The sequence below is a fragment of the Bubalus bubalis genome, chromosome 1 (genome assembly GCF_019923935.1).
Source record: "Bubalus bubalis isolate 160015118507 breed Murrah chromosome 1, NDDB_SH_1, whole genome shotgun sequence".
NCBI classification, from domain to species: domain Eukaryota; kingdom Metazoa; phylum Chordata; class Mammalia; order Artiodactyla; family Bovidae; genus Bubalus; species Bubalus bubalis.
In genome coordinates this window covers 142,092,106-142,109,032 of record NC_059157.1, presented here as the reverse complement: position 1 = coordinate 142,109,032, position 16,927 = coordinate 142,092,106, and the positions used below count along the sequence as shown (strand labels likewise).

General features: G+C 44.6%; 1 protein-coding gene across 1 annotated transcript in view; it reads right to left on the bottom strand.

The window, feature by feature from the left end:
• SLC7A14 (solute carrier family 7 member 14) overlaps positions 1-16,927 on the bottom strand; it is a 110,463-nt gene that overhangs the window by 2,844 nt on the left and 90,692 nt on the right. Inside the window, exons 5-7 of the mRNA XM_006055309.4 lie at positions 15,590-15,736; positions 13,395-13,603; positions 10,698-11,575 (exon numbers count right to left, since the gene is read on the bottom strand). Of these exons, the coding sequence (XP_006055371.2) occupies positions 10,698-11,575; positions 13,395-13,603; positions 15,590-15,736 (1,234 nt within the window). The remainder of the gene's footprint in view (positions 1-10,697; positions 11,576-13,394; positions 13,604-15,589; positions 15,737-16,927) is intronic.

The following is a 16,927-nucleotide window of genomic DNA, read 5'->3' as shown; positions in this document are numbered from 1 at the left end:
GAACTTTGGTATGATTCCTTATAGAATCATAGAGATTTAGAGCTGGAAAAGAGTCTGTGTCATTTATCTGTTTGAATACCTTCATTTTACAGATGGAGAAATGGAGACTGGGAAAGACTGAGTCACTTGCCTGGGCGTTTGAGGGGCAGCACCAGCAGTCCATGAGAGAGAGAAGGCTCTAGCTTATCCAGCCTTTCACATCCCCTCCCTTGCTGGGTTAGAGACTGCCTAGTGCAGAAATAGTCAGTATGAGCTTAGGTTTTGTTTTGGGAGTGGTTGGCTTGGAAGGAACATGAGTATGTATATGTGTGTGTGTGTATGTGTGTATGTATGTGTCAGTACGCAAATGTGTCAACTATGATTACTTTGGGAAAGCAATCCATGGAAACTTGCCACATAAATATTTATGGGCCTTTTAATGTTTGCTCTGAGCCCCCTACAGTTTCTGAGGCGTGTCACTCTGTCTTCAAAAGTACATTTCATTTTTTTTTATTTAGTTTAGGAAATAGTCTTTTTCCCAGGATGTAACTAAGGTCTGCAGTGATGTGAAAAGCACATTTCATATATGAGGACTGTGAACCCAGAAGCGACTGGGTGCATTGGCCTGACAGCATGAATAGACAGCTTGGGCAAATGTGTTCTCCTAGGGCTTGGTGTTCTGTCTGCCCTTATCTTACTTGCTGGCCCTAGAGTCAGTTCAGGAAAAGTGGTGTGAGGCAGAGAAGGACTGGAGAAAAGGAAGAATGGAGAGGGACAAAGAAACAGAGGGGAGCAAATGAAAGGGGAGCAGAGAGAGAGAGAGAGAGGGCGGGAGGAGAGAAACATGTATTACCATCTGTCACACATAAACAAGGGCTTTGTGTTGGAGGAGTAAACAGAGCTGCTAAAAGCCTCCTGTGTAGAAGCAGGGTGTTTTGTTTCTGCTCCTTTTTCTCAGATGGCCTTGAGAATGAAGCATGAGGTAGTTTCTGAAAAGTCTGTGGGGATTCTGGGAATCCTGAACCATCTGAACAACACTTCACCCAGCGCCCCTGGGTGCTGAGGTCCAACAGTGATGCGGCCTTTCTCCCAAGGAACTAAAAATACTCTGCAAGTGTTATCTTGTTTAGATTCCTCCTGAGAATGGTGTGTGTGTGTGTGTGTGTGTAGGTTATGATTATGGCATTTCACAGAAGACTGGCACAAGACCAAATATAGGATTTTCTACAGCTGCATAGTCAGTGTTTAGACTGTGCAGATGGCAGTTCCTGCCAGGTCCTTCCATGTCCTGATCCTGGCTGCTTGCAATTGTTATTTCTCCCACCTACCAGGGGGTAGTTGGGAGGTATATACTAAATTGGAAATGATTTTGCTGAACTTTACTTTTTATAACATTTATTATTTTATTATTTGTTTATTTGGCTGTGCCGGGTCTTAGTTGTGGCATGCAGGATCTTATAGATGCAGCAAGTGGACTCTAGTTCCCTGACCAGGGATTGAACTGGTCCCTTTGCATGGAGAGCGCAGAGTCTTAGCCACTGGACTGAGAGGGGAGTCCCTGAACTTTACTTTTGAAGAATTTGAAACATACAGAAGTGGAGAGAACAATATAAAAAGGCCCATATAGTCATCACTAGCTCTGTCTCTCCTGACACCCACTCACCTACCCCTTTCTCTTTAGATTACTTTGAAACAAATTCCTTTCATCCTGTTTCCTCTGTAAATGCTCTAGCAGGTATCTATAAAGTAGACTCCTCTAAAAAACTTAGTCCCATTATCACGTCTAAAAACTAATAATTCCTTAAATCATCTGATATCCAGAAGCATCAAAATTTCCCTGAATTATTTGTTTGGATAGACTCTTCACTTTTTAAAGCTATACACTTATTCCAATAATGCTGTCTTTGCTTGAAATAGGTTTTGGGTCCTATTATTCAGGTTGTCAGTGAGATTGGGTTTATTGTTTTGTAAATCCTTGTGGATGGCAAAGTTTTATCTTTTGACAGTGGATTAGCTTTTAGCATAAGCCAGAAGTCATTTGGAATAAAGTCTCAAAAATAAGGTGGCTAATTGATAAGTAATATTATTTATTCTATTTGTGGATTTAATTCTCCAGTTCCATAAAAACGTAGATCCACTGCTTTGTAGTTACCTATCTGATATCTGAATAAATGAAAGGCAGGTAAAAAATCAGAAGGCAGCCAGCTTTTGTGCTGCAGAGGGTCTTGGAGGCTCCCCTGGTAGGCTGGAGTTATTTTTTTATGTGATGGATTGTAGATGGGGCATTCAAGGCAGCAACTAGTTAGCAGAAGGCACAGAAGTGTTCCAATATTTTCACAGCAAACATGGCTGTACTGGGCACCCAGTAATGGCAGTGAGTCCCGTGGGAAGCTGTTTATATGGAAGGTAAATATTCAAATGGAGGCTCTGGCTTCTTTTCCAGACAGTTCTGTGCCTGTGAGAGGTTTGGGCTGGACAAGGTGAAGGATCATGCCTTCAGCCATTGAATGGGCTTTCTTTTTTTTTTTTTTTTTTTTTTTAAATTTTATTTTATTTTTAAACTTTACATAACTGTATTAGATTTGCCAAATATCAAAATGAATCCGCCACAGGTATACATGTGTTCCCCATCATGAACCCTCTTCCCTCCTCCCTCCCCATACCCTCCCCTCTGGGTCGTCTTTCTTTATGTAACAGGACATCTTGTGATTGGAGAGCCCTTTATACAAACCTACTTTCTCGCACATCACCCCAGAGGAGTTAAGACCTGCGCAATATGCAGGGATTGAAATGGCATCAGAACTCACATCTCTTGAGTCTGCATGGAGGGCTGCCTACTGGGGGCCTACAGGGAGGTTTGGGACACCACGTTGCTTTTACAAGCCTGGGACACCTCAGTATCAGCTGGCAAAACACCTATTTATTCCACTTGTCTTGGCCCTGTGCAAAGCCCTGTGTCATTCTGTGCAAACTAAACAAATGACCTCAAACGTACAAATGAGAGGGGTAGGGGTTCCTCTGGATCATGTGGGAGAAATCCTAGGACAAAAACTCAAAAAAATGGGCCAAAGAACTAAATAGACATTTCTCCAAAGAAGACATACAGATGGCTAACAAACACATGAAAAGATGCTCAACATCACTCATTATCAGAGAAATGCAAATCAAAACCACTATGAGGTACCATTTCACACCAGTCAGAATGGCTGTGATCCAAAAGTCTACAAGCAATAAATGCTGGAGAGGGTGTGGAGAAAAGGGAACCCTCTTCCACTTTTGGTGGGAATGCAAACTAGTACAGCCACTATGGAGAACAGTGTGGAGATTCCTTAAGAAACTGGAAATAGAACTGCCTTATGATCCAGCAATCCCACTGCTGGGCATACACACCGAGGAAACCAGAAGGGAAAGAGACACGTGTACCCCAATGTTCATTGCAGCACTGTTTATAATAGCCAGGACATGGAAGCAACCTAGATGTCCATCATCAGATGAATGGATAAGAAGGCTGTGGTATATATACACAATGGAGTATTACTCAGCCATTAAAAAGAATACATTTGAATCAGTTCTAATGAGGTGGATGAAACTGGAGCCTATTATACAGAGTGAAGTAAGCCAGAAAGAAAAACACCAATACAGTATACTAACGCATATATATGGAATTTAGAAAGAGAGACAGCAAAAGAGACACTGATGTATAGAACAGTCTTATGGACTCTGTTGGAGAGGGAGAGGGTGGGATGATTTGGGAGAATGGCATTGAAACATGTATAATATCATGTATGAAACGAGTTGCCAGTCCAGGTTCGATGCACGATACTGGATGCTTGGGGCTGGTGCACTGGGATGACCCAGAGGGACGGTATGGGGAGGGAGGAGGGAGGAGGGTTCAGGATGGGGAACACATGTATACCTGTGGCGGATTCATTTCGATATTTGGCAAAACTAATACATTATTGTAAAGTTTAAAAATAAAATTAAAAAAAAAAGAAGGAAGACTGGCAATTTAAATAAAAAGTGATATTTAAATAAAACAAAAACAAAAACAAAAACAAAAAACCTCAGCTCTGAAAAGAGGCTAGGTGACCTGGAGCTAGACAGATTCCCAACCTCTCAGGTTCTAGCTCAGGTCACGAAGCAGGTTCCTGCTGTCTAGAGTCCCCCAGGAGCTTCCTGTGCCCTGCACGTGGCTCCACACTCAGTGCCAGAGCGGGTGGGCCACCTGACCGCAGGCTGGGTGGAGCTGTCTCTTTCTGGGGCGCCCGTTCAGGCAGGAAGCCCTGCCTGCTGCAGATAACTGAGGCACTTTGTTATGCCCAGAGGCTTTTTTATTTTTTCTAGTCTGGGATCAACTTTCCAAAACAGACACTTGCTGGTGCAGAAATGAAGATAGTAATGAGAAGGTGCCCTCCCATCCAGCACAGTCCCCACCAGCTCCCACTTTGCTGGTTATTTTTTAAATACCCGCAAGCCCTGTTGATTGTAACAACAGTTAGGTTTGTTTAATATGGTGTGGCCAGGAAGAGCAAGGCTCAGGATGAAGTGGGGACCAGAGGAGCTTCTCTTCTAGGCCCGCAGTTGATCTAACATAATGTCAGGTTCTTTATGCTTCAGTTTCCCAGCTGCAGAATGGAGCTGGGGGCCCTTATTTTATTTGAGGAGTATAATGGCTATGAGACCAAAGGCAGCCTTCTTAAAGAACATGAAAAACTCCAGGAGTTCCACCTCTAACTCAGCAGAAACCCAACCAAAACACAAACCCTGTGTGTCCATCGAAATCATGTATAAGAATGTTCGTAGCAGCTGCCATGCTGAATGCCCATGGATACAAGAATGGATAAATACATTGTGGATATCAACACTGTGGGATGCTAGACAGCAAGGAGAACGAACAAACTAAAACCGCAAGCACAAGGTTGGGATGACCTCACACCTGTACTGCTGACGGAAAGGAGCCCATCACTCACAGCACTGCCTGTTCCAGGGCCTTCCACTGTGTGGTCTCCTGGCCCTTCAGTCTCAGCTGTCCCCTCCTCCCCAGGAGTCTCCCTAGCCAGCCCAGCGCCTCCACCAGCAGGCAGCCTCAGGGTTTACCTGCCCTCTCCTTCCCTCTTGGAATCAGCTTGGCTTTGTTGCCATCCTCATCCTGGCCTCTGTGATTTTTCTTGCTCTTCTGAGCATAATTTTGATGTTGAAGCTGCCAATTGTTTTCTCACTTCCTACAAGGAGAATTTCAAACTGATTTATGGGACATATCATCAGGAATTTGCTTATCTTGGTGCCCTCTCAGGTCGAATTCATGGCCTTCTCTCCCTTCTCTTCCCTTCATCACAATGGCTGCTTTGAGTCAGTTTCCAGTAGGATTTCAGATGAGAGCTCAGGCGAAAACCGTGAAGTGTGTCTTCTCTTTGGGATGTTGATGGTTTAGTCCAGGATTTATGAGGTCCGTTGCCCAAATCACATGTCCCGTCTGTTCTCTAAAGCTGTGTGTGTGCTAAGTTGCTTCAGTTGTGGCCAAGTCTCTGCAACCCTATGGACTGTAGCCTGCCAGGATCCTCTGTGGGATTCTCTAGGCAAGAATACTGGAGGGTTGCTGGGCCTCCCCTGGAGCAGGCTCCAGGGGAGCTTCCCAACCCGGGGATGCAACCTGCATTTCTTGAGTCTCCTGTATTGGCCAGCGGGTTCTTTACTACTAGAGCCACCTGGTTTTCCTCAGAGGGACTGAAAAAATTCCAAATGAAATCTTGACAACACCTAGAGTAAGGTTTATGGTCCATGGGGTCACAAAGAGTCAGACACGACTGGAGCAACTTGGCATGCAGGGTAAGGGTACCTGTGAGCTGGTCTAACGGATGATTAATTTACAATAAAGGCCCACAGGGACAAGTTGACCTGACACATGCCTGGAGAATACCATCATACAGTGTTCTTACTGGTCCCTGCTGGTTTCTGGGACTCTGCCCAACTCCTTGAGGTATTCTTTTACAAAACTGCATCATTTAAGAGAAAGGGTAAATGAAGGCTGGCTTTGTGTTCATTTTGTTGGGGATTATGAAACTTTTGCTATGTGTGTTATTTCTCTTGTCAGAAGGAAAAGAAACAAGTGCTGGGTATCTATTAAGAACGGCTTCGTTTCTCGCTATGAGTTGGGCTCTTCCGAAGGACAAAAGCTTAGCTAAACATTGTTACAAAAATGCTGTAATTAAGATTCATTTAGAGAAATTTGGGTAAAAAATGTGTTTGAAAAGATTATCAAGTTATGACTCAGCCCAACCATGTAAATCTTTTTAAAGAGTAGTGGATGTTTCATAATAAGCTCCATTTAGAAATCTCTCTACTGTTCTCCTTGGGAAACTTATATGAATAGAGAGATGAAGAAGAAAAATCTGACATTTTGGAGACTCAGATGTTTAGAGATGGGAAATTTATTCTATAAGATCATTAAAGATTTTATAAGCCAATTTGTGGTTGTGGGATGGATATATTTTATATAGCAAAAAACAGGGAGTTTTGTAATTAAATTATCTGCCTACCTGCTAATTATTGTCTTATTCTTCTCTCTAGATCAGTGGATCTCATATTTGAGCACACATCAGAATTACCTGGTGGACTTGTTAAAATCTATATTGCCCTCAGAGATTCTGATTCTATCTGTAGGTCTGGGCTGGGGTCTGAAATTGCATTTTTCACTAGTTTCCACGTAATACTGATGTGGCAGGTCTGGGATCTTACTTTGAGAACCACTGTTCTAGATCATTGTAAACCTGGTTATACAACAGAATCACTCAGGGAAGCTTTAAGAATACCATGGTTGGCTGTACCAGATCAATTGAATCAGAACACCTCTGTGGGGGGATTCTGGACATAGAATGTTTCAGAAGCAACTCACATGATTCTGTTGTGTAGTCTGAGTTGAGAATCTTTGTTCTGGGTGAAACTTACTTATCTATGAGCCTTCAGAGATACTGATACCAAAGCAGTTAGTAGCCAGCAGCTGGGTGCTTCTTAAACCTACAGGCTCCAGTGCCCTCTGTCTGGCCCACTCAGGCTACAGGGTGGCACCCTCCCATGCCAGGGAGTATCAGTTTCTGGAACCAGCTTGAAGTTTGTGTTATCAGCAAGATTACAAAAGGTTCTCTGGGAACTTTCTTCTGCCTGATAATTGGGAAGGCAGCCTGAGTCAGAACAGGTTCACGTTGTACTTTTGCATGTGACAGCTAGTCTGGGAGACAATGAATCATTTCAGCTTTTTAAAAGAAAGGCAGGAAAGAAATAGTTCTTACTGCTTTCCCTGCTGTTTTCTTGTTTAAGCCTCAAACTGCAACTAGATCAAGTCTAGTAGAATTATCTGCATTTTTACAGATGAGTAAACTGAGGCCCAAAGGAATTAAATGAATTCCCCAAGGTCACAAGGAAATGGCAGAGTTTTGATTTGAACTTGGGGTTGTCTGACTCCAAAGGCAATAGGCCATTGCATCATTTTTGCAAAATTCCTCTGGTGTTCCAGAAACATAGATATTATGCAGGACTGACTACATAATTTATAGGTCCCAGTGCAAAATGAAACCATGGAGCCTCTTGTTAAAACATTGTTAAGAATTCAAGAAGACAGCACCAGAGCATTAAGCCAAGCACGAGGCCCTGTGTGACTGCACAGATCATCCACCCATGAAGCCAGCCCTCTGTTAATCTGCACAGACTACATGTCAAACATTCTGGGCAGATACGAAGGTCTGCTCAGAAGCACTGTGGTGGGGAGGTAGGAGGCCCCCATTGAACATGGAGATTCGGGATTGTGGTAATAGCTCTGTGAATAATTTCCTGTTATTCTTGCTGATCTTGAGCATGTTATTGAACCTTTTGGAGGTTCAATTTACTTATCTGTATAGTTGAGATAGGGAGAAATGGGGAGTGTTTCAATGTTTCTCAAAATTTATTTACATTTTATTTATATACTACATTTTTAATGTAGTGACTATGATTGTGGACTCTGGAATTATACCACCTGAGTTCTAATTTGGCTTTGGTATATCCCTGGTGGCTCAGAGGTTAAAGCGTCTGCCTGCAATGTGGGAGACCTAGGTTTGATCCGTGGGTCGGGATCCAGGGAAGATCCTGGAAGACCTGGGGAAGATCCCCTGGAGAAGGAAATGGCAACCCACTCCAGTATTCTTGCCTGGAGAATCCCATGGACGGAGGAGCCTGGTGGGCTACAGTCCATGGGGTCGCAAAGAGTCGGATGCAACTGAGCAACTTCACTTTATCACTTTATATTCTGTGTGACCTCAGTCAAGTGCCTTAGTTTCCTCATCTGTAAAATGGATCTGGTTGTGTGGATTAAATATGTTAATAGAAGTGAAGCCTTTGGAATGATGACTGATATGTGGTAAGTGCCATATAAGTGTTATTTATCACTTTGAATCATATGGCACATGTACTAATGTTTTTTCTTCTGTTTAACTCATTTTGAAATTTAAAAATAATTGGGCTTTCCTGGTGGTACCATGGATGAGAGTCTGCCTGCCAGTGCAGGGGACACGGGTTTCATCCCTGGTCTGGGAAGATCCTACATGCCTTGGAGCAACCAGGCCTGTGTGCCACATCTACTGAGTCCTCGTGCTGCAAGTACTGAACCCTTGTGCCACAACTGCTGAAGCCTGTGCGCCTGGAGGCTGTGCTCCACAACAAAAGACACCATCGCAATGAGAAGCCCAAGCACTGAAATGAGAGCGTAGCTTCTGCTCGCAGCACCTAGAGAAAGCCTGAGAAAGCTTGAGTGCAGCAATGAAGACCCAGCACCGTCAAAATTAAAATAAATAAATTATTAAAAAAGCAATGATTTGAATATGGCTGTTTTTGTAGTGTTTGTGAAAGTAACAACCATACGATATTTTGAAAAGTTCATATACTCTCTAAAATCAGTCCAAATATCTATAGTGGAATGGTTACCACACTGTGGGTAACTAGATTGCACTAGATATTGAAGGCTATATCTAGCTTGGATAGTCCAGGAAAAGATGAATAAATTCTCGGGTATTTGTGTCTGTGCCTTTATTCATTTGATGAATACAGACTCTAATATTTCTACACACTTCAGTCATTTCTACCTATAGTATCATCTTTCCATTGGTTTGCTTCTTGTTCCAGTGGCAAAATGTTTAAACAGAAGCGAGAGATTGTGAATAAATCATGTAAGTGCTTAGAACTTTGACAAGTCAGTGGGGTCCTTTCAAGAGATCCCTTAAAGTCTAACAAGGGATGAGGCTTAGATAGTGGAAAATTGGTACAAAATGCTTACAGGGAGGTGCAGGATGGCCTTCAGAGGTGAGGAATCTTCTGGGAGATATATGCTCTTGCCTTTGATTACTGTGTTCCCCCCCGCCAACTTCCCTCTCTCTAAAACCTATCTTGTCGTCCAGTTCAAATTCTGCCTCCTTAAAGTCCTTCCCAACTATTCTGACTGAAAGTTTCCTTTTTCTTATCTGAAGAGTGCTTTATAATCACAGATAAGTATTTATTAAGCATGAACAACAATATGGTTTGGGAACAGAGGTCACCACGTTGAACATGCATATTCCTCATCTCAAGGAGTGGTTGGGCTACAACTCCATGAGTCTTTTTGTTGCCTTGCCCAGGCTGATTGATTCACATGTATTTATTTTGCCTCCCTTATTCTTTCCTTTCCTATTCCTCAAAGCACGTAAGGACCCTCCTTAGCTAAGTATTTGTTGCCAGAGACCCCAGGGTTGCCAAATTATATAGGAAATATAAAAATAATAAATAAGGAACCTTAAAATAAGCATTCACTTAAACATCTCTCTTAAGTTATCATGAGCACCTATCCCAAGCCATTTCATCAGGAACGGTCAAATATGTTAAACAGGTAATGTGAATATAATATAAACTGATTCCAAAGGAAAATTAGAAATCTTGGGGAAGATACAGGATTGTCAGAGGCAGTGAAAGTGAGTTTAGAGAGAGCAATAGTAATTCACTTAATGCTGTGGATGTTGAGAACCTGACAGAGCCTAATCAACAGAAGAGAAAATCAACAAGGATGATGATGTGATAGGTATTTTCCAAGAAAATGATTGGAATATCAATGGATGAGGAAAGATCTTGGGAAAAAATGAAATGCTCAAATATTTTGTGAAAGTTGATAAAAAATGAGGACTATTAAATGGTGCCAGGATGTAATTTTTGTCAAAAAATTACGCCAAGAATGCATACTTAATTCATACTTTGTTTAAAAATATGGCATGATTGCTATTTTAATTCTGTCCAACATAAGGTAAATAAAATTCTTCATAATTTTTAGTTTTTAAGAATTGCAATCAACCTTTCCCACCCTCAATTTATATGTTATTTTTGTCCTTTTTAAAAAATGTGGATTTATTTTAAAATGTGGATCCACTTAAAATGAAATAAGTATCACTTTCTATAATACTAATTATCCACAAGAAGAATATCCAGTAAGCTATTCAGTGAAGTGATGGATTGATCAGTATCATTCTTCAGAATGAACAACCAAGATCATAACAGGCAGAAAGGTCACACGTGGCTTTTTTGACTCTATAGCAGAAAGCAAGGATCCACAGAACCAGTCAGAATTCTCTTGGCAAGGGGATGCCCAGTCGGGCTAGGAGGTAATTTTGGGATAAGCCTGGTCAAGGCCTTAGAAGGGAACTCTCAAGGCTCCAAAGGAAGTTGCTTACCCACAAAGCACCAGACTGCAAACCGGATCCACGTGATGGTGGAGAGCTTTAGCATGAGATAGATGTTCACCAGCATGGCAAAGGCAGGCACAAAGGGGAGGCAGGGAGCCATGTAGGGCAGCTTCTTGGGGTTCTCTGGTTGCTGCAGGATCACAAACACCAGGGCGCCGATCAGCAGCACCATCAGAACGACTAGAAGGATGGCCCACCAGCTCTGCTCTGAGATGTAGTCAGAACCAAAGATGATGAAGGAGCAGAAGACGAACATGAGGATGAAGAGCAGGAGCACGCAGATGGTCACTGTGTGCCCTGTAGCGGCTGTGGGCCGGTCCATTTTGCCCGGGAGGCCCAGCTGGATCCTCATGGTGTAGTAACGGGGCCCAATCAGCTTCTTCAACTTGATGAGATAAATGCTTTCAGATTCATCAGCTTCTATGCCTGTGGTCATGTCCACAGTGCCGTAGTTTGGGTGGTTGACGTTGTAGGTTGACTTGTCTGATTTCCCTATGAGCATCTCATTGTCTCCCAAGGATGGCAGGTTCTTGGCCCCACATGTGTTGGTGGCTGGGCCGGAGAACTCTTCCCCTTCACTCACAGGAGAGCAGACTTCCTTCTCGCAGTCAGCCAGAATGCCCTCCTTCTTCTTCGTGTGCTCCTCAGACAGGAATTTGACAAAGCCATCAATGTCACTCTCGGGCTGGTATCGAAGGAGCAAGACACAGACGGAGACCAAGGTGTAGGCGAGGAGGGTGCCGATGGACATCATCTCAATCAGGTCTCTCAAGCTGACTAATAGGGAGAGGAGAGCTGCCAGGAACCCCGAAACAATGCAGGCCACCACGGGGGTCTCTGTGTAGGAGCTCACATGAGCCAGGAATCTGGAGGAGGGGCAAGCAGAGGGTTAATGGTGATTGATTCAACATGGTTTAACACCTCCTGGTCCTGCTCCTCCAGTTTACTTCTGGATTCACTGCTTTAAATACTGTTGCTGTTCCTACTCCAGGATCTAGTTTCTGAAATATAATTTAAACAGAATCTATTTTAATTTCTTGGGTATGAGGCAAACTGCTCTATTAAAGTGCCTACTTCATTATGTGATGTGGTGGGTTGATTGAATCTAGGAGGTTCTCAGGAATCTAAATTGAAGCCCAGACTTTGCTATGAAGAGGGGCTAGTTGAAGTCACATACCTGCCTGGTGGTCCTCTCCACCTGTGTTACCCAAAGTATGGTCCATGGATCAACAGCATTAGCAACACCTTGGAACTTGTTCGAAATATGTATTTTCAGGTTTCACCTACTATGTCAGACTCTCTGGGAGTGGGGCCCAACAAACTATACACTTTAAAAAACCTCTAGAGGATTCTGATTTATGCCAAAGCCTGAGAAGCTTGCTTCACAATGAAAGTACAGGATTTGGTTGCAAAATAGCACAGTCATTAAGAACATGTGCTCGTGGATGAGAGCTAAATCTGGCCAGTTACTCACTGGAGAAGATAGAGAAGACCATGAAGGGTGATTGAATGACAGGGGCTTGTTTAGCAGTTCCGTAGACTTAGGTAGGCTCCCACCTTCCACTTTCCTCTCCTCCTGGCCCTCATTCTTGCTGCTCTTCCAGTCCTCTCTTATTTCTGTGATTCACACAAGACTATAAACTGCTCAGAGGCCTAGCATCTCTCGGTTTTCTTTGACAGCAGAAAGACCTTTTGGATGTGTGAAGTTGTCACATCTCCACCACGATCAGTCTCCAGCTCCCCCACGGTCTCAGCTCTGACCCAGTGGTGACCTCAGAGGGTGTGCACAGGAACTGTTGCAGAAGGTGACAGCTAATGGCAGAGGTAAAGTTTCTGAGCTGGGTCCCTCTGAACTCCTGAGACCTCCTTGGAAGTTTGCTCCTTGTTCGGTGCACTTGAAGAATGCTTTACCTGTAAGTTCCTCACACAGGGGGCACGAGGCACCAAGAGATGGGGCCACATCCCCTGTGTACCGTGGGCAGATAGGCTACTTCCTGGCCAGATTAGGGGACTGGAAGTATCAGTGTCTTGATGTAGTTAAAAATCTGGTCATTCTGGTCAAACAGTCCTGGGTTCAAATCCTGACCACCCTCCCCCCGGCCCCCAACCTAGCAACTGGGGGATTCAGGGCAAGTTTTTGTTTTTTTACCTCTCTGAGTTTTCATCTAGTACACTGATCTGTTAAATAGAGTTATTGTGATGACTAATGGGATACCATATACCTGGGATACACAGATGGTCAATAAATGGTGGTAGTCATTGCTACTATTACTAGGTTCTGCTCAAAGGGTCTTATCCTCTCTTTGATTGTAACTTTGAACTTTTTTCAACTTCAGAGGGGCAGTTGTCAGGGCTCAATGTGAGGGCAAGCCTAAGATGCCCCTGGAATGGGTCCTTCCTTCCAGAGGCCACCCATGTAGCATTTTGGCACCCACCATCTTTACGAAGGAGCAGACAGTGTCAAATAAAAGGGGAGGGGCAGTTGGGGGAACAAACCAGTTTGTGGCTAGATTGAGGGACCCAGAGTCAAACTGAGGGGCTGTTTTAGGACCTAAATTATTTTCACTCAAACTCTTTGCCAAGATATATGACAAGTTCCATGGTCCATGTGACAGGGAAGATGGGTGACAGTCTCCCTGGACAGGCATGGAAGAGTAAAATAAATGCCACGAGCATAGCCCTTACCTGAAGAGGAGCCCATCGCCGGCCATGGCATAGATGACCCTCGGCATTGGGAAGAGGGAGCCCAGTAAGCTGACCGTCAGTCCTGCAACCGACCCGATGGCCACGACGAACTTTGCCGCATAGAACCCACGAGCCACAAACATCTCCATGAGTGGGGACTCCGTGTCAATGGCGTCATATGGCACCATCAGAGTTAGGATCATGCTCACCTGTTAAAACAAGATGAAACGTGGTTGGAGGTAGAGGGATCAGTCTGATGCATGGGTGGGTGTCCCATAGCAGAGGAAAGAGACCTGGTCCTGCATGGGAGCCTGCATCTGCCACTTCCTGGCGTGTGCCTTTACTTTACACCAGTCATCTGGCCTCTGGAGCTCTTGGTCTCAGGATTTCCTCTGAAAATCTCTCTCTGGTCCTTTTGTATCTGAGGAATAAGTCTGCTGGTATTTCAGCTCCTGAAAGTGGAGCTCCCTGGATAGTTCAATGAAGAGCAGGTATTATCTGATGGCAGGAGCTATAGCCAGAGGCCCTGGAGCCAGGGCCTGGCACTGACCATGAGCACTGTGCCCTCATGGACAAGACTCATTTCTTTTGTACTTAAGACCACTATGGCTTTGCTTAACCAGGACCTGTTTCTCCTCACATGTCATAGATCTACCAAGACATCCCTCCCCTATAATTGGCCCCAGGCAACGGAGGCGCCAGTCATAAGGCCAGGAGACCCCTGGGCTGTGAAGGCCAATCCTGGCATCATTAAAGGAGTTCAGAGCCTGAAAAGGAGAGAGTGGTTCATTTCTAGATCACTTTTTCACCTATGTCTCAGGAGCCAAGATTCCCCCAGTGAAACAAAGTGGCCACCGGGGAGGCTGGCAAAATGTGTGACCACAGCCCAGCAGTGTGGCTCTTCTCCTGGCGGTAGAGTGCGCCTGGTGACCAACACAAGACCAAACAACTCTTGAGGTGTGGTTAGGGCCCACACATTCTAAAAGGGAATCTGTCCCAGTAACATCATCACTTGCAACATCCTCTTTGGGGATGTGGTGGGGTAGACTGGAGGAGAGTGGGGTGGATTCTTACAGCAATTCTCGGTGGGTCTCCTGCCCATGTTCGATTAGGGCAATATGTGGTAGACTTACTCTGTAGCCTATAAAGCACTATCCTAAGGAAGGAACTGTGATTAACTTTATTGTGTGTGCTACAAGGGTTGACTCCTGGAGGAGGAGAAGGTATGAGGTGGTACAGGAGGGGGAATACACAACAGAGTGTCTCTGTTGCTCCCCCTGCTGCCCCTCCCCCACACTGTTCCTGAACATTCTGTCTACAGGGATAATCAGGGCTGGATAAGATAAGTTGCACAACGTGTTGCATAAGCTTTGTGCTCAGTTGTGTCTGACTCTTTGTGACCCCATGGACTGTAGCCCTTCAGGCTCCTCTGTCTGTGGGATTTTCCCTGCAAGAATACTGGAGTGCATTGACATGCCCTTCTCCAGGGAATCTTCTGCATCCAGGGATCCAACCCGTGTCTCCTGTATTGGCAGGTGGGTTCTTTACCACTAACACCGCCTGAGAAGCCATGTGCATAGGGGAAATGATAATTGACTATCCATGAAGAGAAACGTTTTGGTGGGCAAACCATATCCAGTGCTGCTCTCATGTTTTCCTTTGGCTTCCAGGACGATCCTGTTTTCTCCTTCCCCACTCTAGGGGAGCCTTGCCTCTTTGCTGCTGGGAAGCTCCCAGAAGACAGAAGAGCATTGAGGAGGGTGCACAGAGGCCTACAATGCCTCTGCTTGCTCGCACACCCACCCGTTACTGCCAGCCTATGATCTGAACTCCTTGGACGGCAGCCCACTCCCTGCATGCTCCCCCCACCACCCCCACTCCCGGCACCGGATGCCGGGATGCCGAGAGCCTGTGCATGGGGCGGAGCAGGGATGTGAGCCACGGCCCAAGTGAGGGCCTGGGGCTTCTCCTTCGTCCAGCTTGGAACCCTGATTTTCTCCCTGTCATCAGTGGGTGGGGTGAGCTTGAGCCCATGTTAAAAGAGGGAGCATCATGAACATATGCGTACAAACACCATGAATGCACAAGTGAAGGATTACTTCCTGACAGAAGGAAACCCAGTCTCAGAGCCACGTTTTAAGGTCAAATATGAAAAGTCCATGTGAAAGGTGCCATAATAAGCCTTTGTTACTTACGGATACATATGCTGTCAGGCAGATGACTAGGGAGGCGGTGATAGCATAAGGGATGGATGTGTTGGGATTCTTGGCTTCCTCTCCAGTGGTGGCGATGATGTCAAAGCCAATGAAAGCATAGAAACATGTGGCTGCCCCTTGCAGCACCTATAGAGATGAAGACATTTGAGATATTTAGAGTGTCCGTGGATCACCAGCGCCTGACACGTGGTCCCCTTAATTGCCCGATGGTCAGCAGATTACTGACTATGGGGTTGCTCAGAGTCGGACACGATTGAAGTGACTTAGCAGCAGCAGCAGAGGGGGTAACATGGTGGAACTTGTGCTAAAGGCTTGAGTTCTGACTTCTACTAGCTGTGTGACACTGGGAAATTTCTTCATGTATAAAATGAAGATAAGAAGAATTATGCCCAGATAAAAATTAGGTTCATTCAACACATTGAAATCATTTTTGGAACTAAGTGGGCTTATAAGTAAATCAGTAAGTTGGCTGCCCCTATGTCTTGGGGGAACTCATTAATTTCTTTGTGCTTTATTTTCATTTAGTGGTTCTCAACCATAACCAGGGGCTGTGTGATAACCGCTAGGAAATGTTTGGAAATGTGGGGAGGTACTTGTGACTGACACAGAGACACAGAGTGCGCGCTTCTGGCATTTAGTAGGGGTCTCAGATGCGGTTGCACAAATTCTCCTGCTCAAATTACTACTGGTGACCCTGGTAGATAATTTTCAGGGTATCTTCCAGATGTTAAATGATATAAAGGATTTTTAGATTTTTCAGGTAGACTCTTGTCTTCCATGGAAAGAAAGGGAGAGCTGATTTTGGGGGTTTGAGCAGCCTAGTTGGGCTACATGGCCGGGGAAGGGATGAAGAGTGAGGCAGAGTGAAGCTGGGGAGGTGGTATCCAGTGACATCTGCTGGATGTCTGTCTGACAGGAGCCTATGTGATTCCAAAGATGGCTGTAATTTAATGGGTCAAGATGTCAGTGAAAATCCTCCACTGAGGAGCATGTAACTTTCTTCCAAAGAATTTTTCAAAGTTTAAATTCTGTTTTACCACCTTAGCATTCTCATTACCAGCTGAAAGTAAGAAATGCTTGGGGATATCCTTTCAGAGGAAGATGAAAGAGATTTTTCTGGATTTTCTGTGTTTGGGGGCGAAGGCATTTGACACCATGCAAACTCTAGCTAGGAGTCCAGGAGTGTGGCTCATTGTAGACTGGGCCAGTTTTTTCTTTTTGTCCATATTTGGTTTATAAAGGATGAAATTCTAAAAATGTGCCAAGCAGATACCTGTCCCTAAATTTTCACTCTTACCTTTCTGACTGACTTCTCAA